Consider the following 12,573-nt stretch of genomic DNA (forward strand, 5'->3'; position numbering starts at 1 on the left):
AGTGCTCCTCCTTATACACCACATGATACCAGTGGCTACAGTGGCACATTGCTGCTCATAGTCAACTTGTTCACCAGAACTCCCAGTCTGTAGAGCTGCTTTCCAGCAGGTCAGCCCCCAATCCATACTGGTTCGTGTGGTTATTCCTCCCCTCCCCAGGGGCAGGTCCCTGCACTTCCCTTTCTTGAACTCCACGAGGTTGCCCTCTGCCCATCCCTACAGCCAGTTAAAGTCTCTCTGAATAGCAGCACAGCCCTCTGGTGCATCAGCCACTCCTCCCAGTTTTGTAGCATCAGCAGACTTGCTGAGGAGGCACTCTGTCCCTTCATCCAGGTCACCGGAGCCAGTATTGACCCCTGGGTGCACTGCTACCTACAGGTATCCAACTAGACTCTGTGCCACTGATCACAATCGTCAGAGATCTGCCTTAATCCACCTTATGCTCCACTCATCTAGCCTGCACTTTCTGAGCTTGCCCATGAGGATGCTCTGGGAGACAGTGCCAAAGGCCTTCCTGAAGTCAAGGAAGACATCATTCACTGGTCTCCCCTCATCTACCCAGCCAGTCATTCCATCACAGAAGGCTATCAGGTTGGTTAAGCAGGATTTCCCCTCGGTGAATCCATGCTGACTACTCCTGATTGCCTTATCCTTCATATGCTTGGTGAAGGCATCTAGGATGAGCTGCTCCATCAACTTTCCAGAGATTGAGATGAGACTGACTGCACTGTGGTTACCTAGGTCCTCCTTCTTGCCCTTTTCTTCCAGTCCTCAGGCATCTCTCCTGATCTCCATGACCTTTCAAAGATGATCAAGAGTAGCCTACCAATTGCATCAGCCAGCTCCTTCAGCACTTGTGGGTACATCCCATCAGGGCCCATAGACTTATGATATTTATTTATCATAGATTACATTAACTTAAAAAAAAATATATACCTTTTTGCAAAATAGCTGATAAGTGTTCTCCTAGTAGTTGCTTCTCCACACAGGCAATCAATGGTTTCCTAAATAAATAAGGCAATAAGAGTATATTAGAAGTACTAGAGTACAAGCAAATCGTCACCCATTGCAGCATACTTGTTAATAATTTACATTATTATATGAAAAAATCAACAATTTTCTACTTAAAACAAAGGCTACTAATTAAGACCAAAACATCATATGTCATGTAAGTCAAGACAATAAACAATAGACCATGTATATAATTAAAAAGTATGTTCTTCTCCAGTAAGAGAGACAAACTTAGCTGTCAAAAATCTGTACAAAAAATTGTCTCAAAAAAGTCAAATTGACTTTTTTCTGGAAAAATACCAAATCCAAGAATTTGAATGTCAAAGCAATACAACATACCTTTGTAATGCTCAAAACTCAAACTTTCGTGCAATTGTATTATACAGCTACACAAGTAAAAATTGAATGAGAACCACAAGTCACCTCAAATTCACAAACATTTTGAATTTGACTTCGAATTCTCCTTACTTTCACTATCAGTGAAATATTTTATTGCATTCATTTTAGACTGCACCAAGAAATAGTGGCAAGTTTTCCTTTATGTCTTTTATGACTTAGTAGAATAAAAAGTGCAAAAAGATAACTAACCTCAACATCTAAGCTTTTGTTATTGTTTACCATTTGACAACAAACAAAAAAAACCCAAAAGGAACTGACTGATCACTTTCCATTCCAACACAAGGCCTAGCATCATCAATGAAGGTATCAGAAGCCATGCTTACAATAAAAAAAAGGAGATGATTTATCATACAGGGGCTAGTACACTGGTTGAGCTCCTTGCCAAGGATGTCGTAAGTGGAAAAGTTTGTGTGCCGGGGGAGAAGGCACAAGTGTTTGAAAGAGATTCACTAGGTAGTATCAAACAAGAAAACTACATCAGGTTCAGAAAAACATCTGAGCTGAAAATAGGCAGAAGCTAGAAGAGTACCAGGGGATGGCATCATATAGACTTACACTATTCTTACTTTCCTTGTGTGGTCATAAGTGATCATGAAATATCAGTTAGATAGACCCTTGGTCTGAATACATATGGCCATTTTTATGTTTACTTTCATGTTCCCTGAAACTTCCAACTATTGGGATCTACAGCTGCTCTCTCCAACAGCAGAAGGATTCAATAATTCCCTTTGCCCTAGAAGACGTATTGTACCTACAGAGGAAGAATGGATTATTGGTCTGCTTGAGACTGAGAGGCAGTGCACTATTTCCTGCCAAGCAGATAAGAGAATGAGTATTCATCTTGACCATTAGCTGACAAATCAGCGTAAATGTATCTTGTGTATGGCATAAAGTATTCACCTACTGAGCTGACGAGGAGACATGCTTATTCTGACTGGTCAGCAAGAGACATGTACTGATGGGCTGAATAAATCACTCTATGGGCTGCAGCAACACACATTCCACGTGTTACACCAGTCTGATTGAAAGATTTGAATGGTGTTCCCATGATGGTTTTGTCCTGGAAGTATCACTTCCATCTCAGGTTCAAACCTAGTAACTAAATCTAGCATCCTTACTGCTCTCTTCACATATACACAGAGAGATATTATGACCTGGGGACAATTCAAGTGCTGCAACTTTAGGAGCTGCTTCTTCTTAATCCAAAGGAAGGAAACCAGTTCAAAGCCTTCTAAAAGTAGGTTTTTAAGCCTTTGACTAAGGACCTGCTGTACATCTAGACACCCTGGAAATATTAAATCAACTTTTTTAATGTAAACAGTAAACATATATATATATATATGTATGTATATATGCTTTAACTTTATACACAGAAACAGTATCATATATTTTACTGGGACTGATTTTTTTGAAGAAGCTAGCCAACCTGTAAATGGCATATAGAGAAAGAAAATTCATATTAAATATGCACCAACACCAACAAGACGTGTTAGTGTTATATACACACTGCTATATATTTGAAGAAACTGTTAAGTTAATAAGATTTTTATTCAGCATATTCCTTTTAACACTCAATGAAATGCCAATATGTCACTTAGAAAACTGGAAAAAAAAAAAAACCACGTTATTCTAAGCTAATTCTAATTGGTTATGCTCTTAAATAAAAAGATATGGCAGATATGACAATGTACTGCAGGTGAAGTTAAGTATGAATTCACACCCTGCCAGTGACACTTCTATTTCCTGAATACACATTCTTACCATAGCATAAAACACAATCTAGTTTCCACCTCAGTGAAAGAAAGAACAAGCTACCTTGCACAATACATGGGCAGCAGCTGCAGCAAAGCTGATCTACTCTAAGTCCACATCCTGATCTATTCATAAGTATCATTTCTGTTCTCTATCCTATGTCAATATTTAACTTTTTTTGCCTAATGACACTTCCTTATCAGCACATGAATGGTTAGAATCAGCTACTACTTTGATAATGAAAATTTGAGTTGTTATATAATGTTTCACTAATTTTACTTTGCACTGGGACATCTTTCCAGACAAGTTTGTTCCCCCTCACCAGAGATTAGTTTTGATAAAAATAAAGTCTTAAAACAAAACAAACCTGTATCAGAGGTGTTCTTAGTAAAGTATCTGTAAACCAGTATGGAAATAATCTGTTTCTCTACATGCACGGAAAAATCACACTGTTTTACAAAGGATGCTTGACTTATACTAAGAACAACAAAACTTGTACTCACTGTGTGCTATGGTCTAAATATGTTATTACTCTATCTCCTTCTTCTTCTAAACGTTTATTAACATGGTGAAGATACTCTGGGACCTAGCAAGACAAAAGAATGCCAAGTTCAACACTTGAATTAAAAAGTATAAAAGGCAGATAATCCTGTTATGTGACAATTATTTTAAAGTAAAAATTTATAGAGAGTATGAATCAGAAAGGATTATTCCACCATAATTTTAATATATATTGCATAATCTTATTAATTGATGTTACTTCACATTAGAAGTATTACAAGTACACTAACTAGAATATTACAATATGACCTCTCAGAAAGGCACAGAAATTTGAGGATTTCTGAGAGGAATTGTTTTTTCTCAAAATCCCAGTGAGTTAAGCTAGCCCTTAAAATATCATAGAGGCGGTGTGAACCATGGAGCTCTGTTATTTCAATGACAATTCCTCCAGTTGGGCACCTAGATCATGAAGCATAAGCACTTATTATGACACAGGTATGAAAATCAACCTCCAAATGACCAAAACACTTATGTATACATGCATGCATATATCTACATGTATGTACACATATATGTGTGTATGTGCACATATACATGCACTTTTCTTTTATCCACATCTTCTTGCTAGGCATATAAAAGCAGTAAGACACTTGTTCTCAAAATATCTAAGTCTCAAAGCAATTTCACCTCAAGTCCCAGTGGAATTTCAGGGAATGAGGTGAATGAAACAGGATTAGACACAAAAATTTACTTCAGTGCAATGTAAACATCTGTTTTCAGAACATTTTGATTTATAGTTTCAGTTATCCACATTTACAGGCTGCCCATTTGAACAGTAGAATTTTATGTTAAGAGCATAGAAAATAAAAACATCTATTTAATAAGCAAAATAAAATAGCAAAATAAACAAGATAGTGTCATTCTACTTTGTGTTTAAAACTAATAGACATATTATAGCTCTTGGGCAAAATAACATGATGGCGTATTTTGAAGCTTTGTGTGCACACGTACGTTCTGGTAGCACGTCTTTAGCTACACAAAATATCACTGGATTTCTCCACTACTAATCACGTATTTAAAACTTTAAGGCCGCCTGGATTCTGTTTTTCCATTAGACAGAATGCTGTAGTCCCCACCTAGGTCTGTGCATGTGGATGCGTGCCCATACGGCAGTGAAATTCATTTAGCATCACCATACTATGGCACTACAAGAAGTCCTCCCATTATTCCATAGAAAATTAAACGGACATAAAAGCAGTCAGCTATAGCATGCACTCACCTCTCTTTCTTGCATTAGTCTCTGGCCCTCTGCAGCATATAAGCAATTTGTCTCTTCCAAAAACCTCTGTTCAAATGATTCCTTATAAACCTGTTCAATAAATATTTAGTTATTTACATTAAGCTGCCAATAACAGTATCATATTTTTAAATGTCAGACATAGAGGACAAGTAATATCTCAAGAATGCACAGAGCTATGAAAGAGGGTCAGATTAACATTATATAAAAACAGAAGTTCTTCGTTTGTCTGCTGGTTTTAGAATGACTGAGTTCACTGCTGACTTCCCAAAGCAGCAACAATGCGTTTCAGTTATCAGTACTCAAATCAGTACTAAATAAAAATCTGTCTATTTTTATTAAATCACACAGAGCAATGCCAGTACTCAGCATAAGTGCATAATAACAGCAGCCAATCCACCTCAAGACTCCTGCTGATATATTTGTGGCAAAGATAATATTCCAATTAGTGGCACAAATCAGGCAATTCCTGTCAGTTAAATGATAGTATGCTGAGTAACAATTCTTCAGAACAACACTGGCATTAATTCAGACCAGCCAAGTTTATTTCAGTGGCTCTAGAGAAAAACGAATTATACCAAATAAGGTGAACTCGCTTTCTCTGGTGAAGAAACAAGGCGCTGTGCAAAAAAAGGGCACCAAGAACAATCATAACATGGAAAAAAATCTGTGTAATAATTAACATTACTCAGCATAGATAAGTTAGAATGGATTTATTATAAATAATACATGTAAAATATAGACATATAAAATAAATTTGAAATACATATAAAATAATTTAAACAGCCTGAAGATGGCAGCTATGGTATAACACGTAAATAGAGGGACAGTCAGGAGTGGGGAAGAAGTAAGATTCCCAGAGGAGGAGGAAGAATAAGAAGAAATACTTTTTCCAAAAGCTATAACAGACTGCAAAGCTCATTATCACATTCTGACTAATTTTCTTATGGATTTTTCAAAATTTGTTTTTTTTTTCAACGCTTCAAACTTAACAATGAAACCTCTGGCTCAGTATGCATTCAGAGTGCAATAGTTCACTTATTCAGCATCACAAACAGACATAAACCCATTACCTCAACCTTCCACTCCTTACAGTAGCTTCGTGTTTAACAGGATCAAATTGTAGATTTCGTTCTTTACCTTCCATTCCTTCAGAATAATTGTAACAACCTTGCAGCCTATACATTAACATGTTAATGTACAGAACTGGTATGACACTGTATAAACCTATAGAACAGGAAACACCTATACAATAAGGTTTATATGAACAGGAACCAACTTACAGTAGCAGGATCTCAGCTGCTTAAGTCCCTAAAACCAGAGATGATTAGGACCATAACTGCTTTAAATGAGATTCAAAATTTGTTTTAATTCATCTTTTGCCACAAGCTATGCTAACTTCTCTGGGAGATGGAGAGATCCTTGACTGTAGTCACAGAATTACGAGTACATCTCTACCTCACTATAGTGAGGGATATGGTAAAAAGAATAGATCAAATTGCATTAGGTTACCTAGCAAAGAGAGAAAATTACATTTTTAAACCAATGAAGGAGAAGGCACACTTAAATCCTGTTCTGTGAGAAGGATCCAGTAAAGGAGATTTTTCCTCTTTACTTAGCTGAGTACATTGCTAAATAATAGTAACAGTAAAAATGTCAGTATCTACAGAAAACTGATGCATTTAGAAAAAAATGGCAAATAATGAGAGGAAAAATGGGAAGAACACACAAATCACATTCAACTCTTCCAGCATGCAAAATCATCACTATGTGACCTAAAAAAATCATTAGAGTAAGTTTGCCTTTGCTCTCAAATAGAATCATTACAGTTATTAATTTTCCTGTGTTAGAGCGCTATGGATGAAAAAGTCAGGAGAGTTAACATGAAAGGCAGAAAAGCAGGTAGGCTGCCTGACCATAAAGGCCCATTTAATAGCCTTTTTTGAAATCTACCTCCTCACAATTTTAAAAATCTTACTGCATTTCACAACAACATATATCACCTGAGAACACAGTAACCTAAACACTCTGTAAGAACAGACAGCTTGCAAGTTTTATTCTACCTCACACAAGAAGGCTGCAATGCTGACCAGAGGACAAAATATGCCGGAGTCAAAAGCACATTTATTATTTTATTTGGTGACTTATCATCTATTATACTGGAAAATTCCATTAGGTTATTGACTGACCATAGCAAATTGAAAGCGTTTGCCTTAACTTTGCATTCCATTCCATCTTTGGCCATTCTGCTAAGAACTTGTCAAGATGGTGATATTGTGATATGGACCCATGATGTGGGCTAAAAAACGCCTTTTACAGTGACAAAGGTAGCTTGTTTTTGTTGCTACATTCAACCTGCACTATGATTAAAAAGTAGTGGCCAAGTAAGACAAAATATCACACATATTAAAAAGACTTGCAAACCTATTATTTAAGATCAGCAGGCCATTGCCTCAGCTAAGAAAACAGGAAAATAAAAAGATCTTACTTAAAAACAGAGAATGAAAGTTTGTGCACAGGGTAAAGAAAAGGCTGTTTATTAATCTAATGACTGGATTTTGAAGCACATTTGCTAGAAGAATAAAATTATTTGTGTAGAACCCAAACTGGGAAAGTCTACTAATAATGGCTATATTTAGAAATAGACTTTAAAGTTTGCTGCACTCACCTGTAGATCAGACAACATGCTTAACAAACTTCTCAACAAACTTCTGTCCACAGTTTCACCATTTCGTTCTCGTTCAATCAGCAAGAGGATGCCATCAATAGTCTTGTTTTGAACTTGTTTATCACTAATAACATGATTTCTAAATAATTCTAGCCCCATATCCCTGCACGAATATTAAAAAATAATAAATTATTTTGTTAACTTTAAGTTCACATGCTCCAAAGACGTTTCATTTACAAAATCTGTATCTTAGTTTGAGAAAAATATATACATATGAAAAAATATATATACAAACATGCACTATAGAAAGAGAAAATATATTAATGGTGTATGTATTTTCTTTTAGATTGTCTACTAAGGAAACTATAATAAGGTTTACCATAAAAATACCAGGTCATACACTACAGGATGCATATAGTTCAGCTGAAAACTATGTACAGTCTATACATACTTCACATAATAGATTATATCTTTTCCTTTTATTAGAACAATTACTATTATAAAAATAATAAAAATCTGAACATACACCTCAGCATAAAATTCCCCAGTATCAGTGAATCTATGTGTAATTTATCAATTCTGCTCAAAAGTACGAATTCTCTGTATATTTAGGACCTTATGATCACCTACATCACATTTATATTTCATACTGAGATGATGAGGAATGGTGCCTCTATGTCTGACCATGAAGAAACAAATCATTAAATGTCATCTTGGCCAAGGAAAACAGAGAAATCTTAGATAAAACTGGTTACCTCCATCTTCTTCATATGTATCAGGTTAAATGGTATTTTTCCAGTGAGAGGGAAAAAAGATGCCAAGTATGGCTAGACCCCTTAAATGGCACAAAGTAAAAGGAAGCTGCCTTAAGCTTAAGAAAGAAGATTCTGTTGAGTAACGACCAGAAAAAGGTGGGGGAAAATTACTGCAGACGTCAGAAAAAAGACTTCATGTTCCATAGAACTATCAAGGGATGGGAGAAGGATGCCAGACTCAAACAGTGCAAGAAACTCTCACAAGCACAGAGGCAAGGAAAAGGCATGTTGTTATTTTCGTAATCTATCTACATTTCATTGTCTTAGATCAAGTAATCATATCGGAAAACCTAGGCAAAATCTAGGTTTGATTGCTTTAGTAATATAAAATAACCCTCAGGAAGGAAACTGAAAAACAGGTACCCAAAGTTGTGGACATGGTGGGCTTAAAGTAAAGGAGGATCTGCGGTTGCTGACCTTAACCTCAAAGCTCTGAGCCACAGGTCTCCACTCTCAAGAGGCCAGCATTGGAGAAATGATCTGCATCTTGTGAATATAACTTATTTAAAAATAAGAGCAAGAAGTCAAAAATTCATTCTGCCAGAATCAGGAGCATCTGAAGTAATGCTGGCCCACTGCTGAGGCCCAGACAGAGCAGCCAGAGGCCGCTCCCCATACAGACAGCTTCACCTAAGCTGTGACAACTACAAATTAATATATGCCCTAACTTTTGAGCACATGCTCACTGACCTTATTGTCCTTGTACCTTCACTTTAAAAGGAATATTCCTATTCCTGGAGAAGGAGGAAATGATACATGCGTACACTGATACATAAAATTCTGTAAATTAACACAAAATTTTGTAGACCTACTACACAAAAAGTGAAAAAAATAATTTTCAACCTTTTAAATATAACAACATATTCAAACTATAAAAAATACAAAGGAACACTTATAGATACCTACCATATAGAAGGCAGCATTGAATTCTGAAGTACATATGTACGATCCAAAAATAAGAAAATGCTTCTGATCATGATCTGAAAAATTAAGAATTACATAAAATTTTTTTCTTTCTACTAGCACATGGCAACTTACCTGTGTATGTGATGTAACTTTTCCTATCTTATTTGCTGAGGTACCTATCCTCAGCTTTGGATGATTTGTATAGCTGCTGGTAAGTAATTTACTGATGTTAGTATTATCTAAGCACCATGACAAATCAGTACTACCAAGTACATCCCAGAGAGTTTCCAAATTCATAAACATTAACTAAGTATTTTTCCTAGCCTGCTATGAGATCTAGTGTATTGAAATACATCAACCATTCAGGCAATAGTAGCAAGACTTTCTGTAAACACCCTAAAATACACGTTGCCATGCTTTTCACTTTTTAAAGGAGAAACTTTAAGCAGAAATAGTTATAAGTTATGCAACAGATCTTTTCATAGTGAAAGTTAGTTGCCAAAATTTACGAGAAAAATTATTCTCTAATGGAGAAGAATGTATAAATGTATTATCTATTCTCTTCACTAAGAATGCCAGGGGAGGGAGATTTCTTTAGTTCCTTCTCATTCAAAATTCAGTTTGAATTATCTTCATACAAAGGCTACCCAGCTTTCAGTTTAGCATTAGTGTATCCCAGGATTCTCACACAATTCCGGGTCAGGTACAGCGATTTCTATCCCCAGCTGCCCACCTACTTAAAAGGTTTCTACCTTGCCGTCAGTTGCTCGTGAAGCAATTCTCAAACTGAAACAGCTTCTAGGCAAGCATATTAAAACAAAACAGCAATGATGCTGATTTTTTTCTTAAATATTACACGCGCTAATTCAACATAAGGTCAAGAAAGCCATATGCCACAGGTTGTTGCTTTGAGGGGGGAGGAAGGGAAAGGAACACTCAAAAATAATTAAATAGTTTGTATTAGAAAAAAATTTTTGTAAGACTATGAGTCAGTTTAATTAAAATTTCAAGGCAAAATATCAACTTCGAATCCATTTTCATGAGCCTGTTTAATTCGCTCTGAGTAGCTTCCATGATGCTTTCCATTTTTATTCCAGATAAAAAGCACATACCACCACCCATCCTCCTCAGGAAAGAAGGGTACTTCCAGGAATGAAAATGGAAATTACCTGTTTGGGGCCTTTGCAATCAAAGCTAAATGTAATGAAGACTCTCCTTTTAAAATGCTGTTCTAGAATTATGATGATGCATTTTTTTAAAGGAACAATTCCATGAATTCTTTCTGAAAGAGTATTTTTTGCTATAATACTATTCGCTGTGGAGGCAGAGGACAAGAAGAGGAGAGAGAAAGAAGGAGATTTTAAACATTTTTTTTAAATATTCCTATTTCTTAGCCCTATGATCAGGATATTTATCTCTGCCTTGCAAAAGGAAAATGTCACAAATAACCCAGCTGTTGGGGCTATTTAAAAGTAAAGATTGGGATTCTTCAATTATTTAAAATTTGCTACTTATAAGTAGCAAACAGCTTCAGCATAGTCTGGTTAGCTTTTCTTTCCACTCATTAAAAAAATGAATAAATAAATAAAAAAATAAAAAAGCATCTATACATTTTTCAGTGCTATTCCAATTAGTTATCACAAGGAAAGCAATTAAAGGCAAAAAGGACAACTTAGCAGAATATAGTTGTCAACAACCAATGTCCCCCACTGAAAAAATGGAAGTGAAAGACTACACTGAGATTTGGAGAAGATGATGCAACATGGTCCCAAGGTAAAAACACAGTAAGTGCCTTTTTGCTAGATCTCACATCTCACGAATATGTATTCTGAATAATTACTTGACTTACCATTTGTCTGCAATGATCTTGCCAGCATTTATTTATCTTCTTTAAAAATAAAAGACTATCCAGAGAATCTGTACAGCACCTGCTAAGGAAAACTTGCTTGCCAGTAATTTTGAGATCAAATTCTAGAGATTATATTTGCCAGCCATGTCTACTTTCTGCATACTGCGATGTTACTGGGACTGGTTAAGGGTAAATGGTTAACAGCAAAACTTCTGCCCAGCAGAAAGGCTGGCAGTTCTCCAAAAAGCCTCCCAGTGTTTTCAAAGAGTAACACTCACCGCTCTTCAGTAACACCATCTAGTGGCTGTACTGCGTAACTTTGATACAGATTTAAATAAGAAATCCCATCAGCGTCAAAAACAACTTTATCATCAGCTGAGGTGAGCTGGATTGAAAGGTTTAATTTCTTTGTTTAGTTAGTTCACACTGTGCACAACAGGAGTGACCCTAATCTTTTAAAAGCAGTTACAGTTTTAAATGATCCTCAATAAATCCAAACAGTGATCTTTCCATATACATTTCCAGGTCTTCCTAAGTAAACTATAAAGTTTTCTTCATTCCACAAGAAACCCAATTGTTATTTATGCTTTCAAAACTATAATATATCATATTAATAAATGCAAACATGGTTTAACCTTCCTTTCATGCACAGTATCATCTTCAACTTACTCTGGCCAAATCTGATTACTCTAATCTCATGTCCTTGGGACATGAAACGGTATACCTGTAAAATATAAAATTCTCAACTCTCTGAATTATCAGTTCTGTTAAAGATGGAAAAAAACCAAAGTTTTAAAACACAAGTGTTAAAACACCTCTTCAGAATATTAGTTGAATTCTGAAAAACAGGGTGCAAAACTGACCGACTCTACTCTGTTTTAGAGTTGACTAAAGGATTTGGTTCACAGAGATCATTTCTGTTTAAGAGACTACTGTACACTCAGCCAAAAAATCTGCCCTGGATCAGACATAATAATGTATTTTTTCAGCTAGATGAGATTTTAAATACATCACATTTAATACCATTGAAAAGTCACCTGCCTAATTAAAAGGTGAATTCACAGTGCTGATTTATGTATGAGTGTTCTTTATGTGCTATGTAGAAGCCAGAAGCTCGAACCAAGATTCACAACAAACATGCTGGGACTAAGCCAGACAATTAAATTTATTTATTTATTTATTAATTTTTAAAGAGTGGGAGAAAGTAAGCAAGTGTACAGAAGCAATTCATCTTCTTTATGACAGCAGGTCCCTATTTGGGGAAAGAAGTGAACTGAGAAACAGAGAATCCCTACCAAACCATAGTTAAGACTTTCACCTAGAAAGAGGGTTCCTTCTAAGTCCCTTCCCTAGTTTTTTTCTATTTTAATGAATT

General features: G+C 35.8%; 1 protein-coding gene across 1 annotated transcript in view; it reads right to left on the reverse strand.

Moving 5' to 3' along the window:
- Nucleotides 1-12,573, reverse strand: part of CUL4A (cullin 4A) — a 41,852-nt gene that overhangs the window by 22,596 nt on the left and 6,683 nt on the right. The window contains exons 4-9 of the mRNA XM_062601677.1: nucleotides 11,199-11,268; nucleotides 9,350-9,423; nucleotides 7,629-7,791; nucleotides 4,943-5,032; nucleotides 3,666-3,748; nucleotides 937-1,004 (exon numbers count right to left, since the gene is read on the reverse strand). Coding sequence (XP_062457661.1) covers nucleotides 937-1,004; nucleotides 3,666-3,748; nucleotides 4,943-5,032; nucleotides 7,629-7,791; nucleotides 9,350-9,423; nucleotides 11,199-11,268 — 548 coding nt within the window. The remainder of the gene's footprint in view (nucleotides 1-936; nucleotides 1,005-3,665; nucleotides 3,749-4,942; nucleotides 5,033-7,628; nucleotides 7,792-9,349; nucleotides 9,424-11,198; nucleotides 11,269-12,573) is intronic.

This window comes from Rhea pennata, chromosome 1 (assembly GCF_028389875.1).
Source record: "Rhea pennata isolate bPtePen1 chromosome 1, bPtePen1.pri, whole genome shotgun sequence".
Lineage (NCBI taxonomy): Eukaryota > Metazoa > Chordata > Aves > Rheiformes > Rheidae > Rhea > Rhea pennata.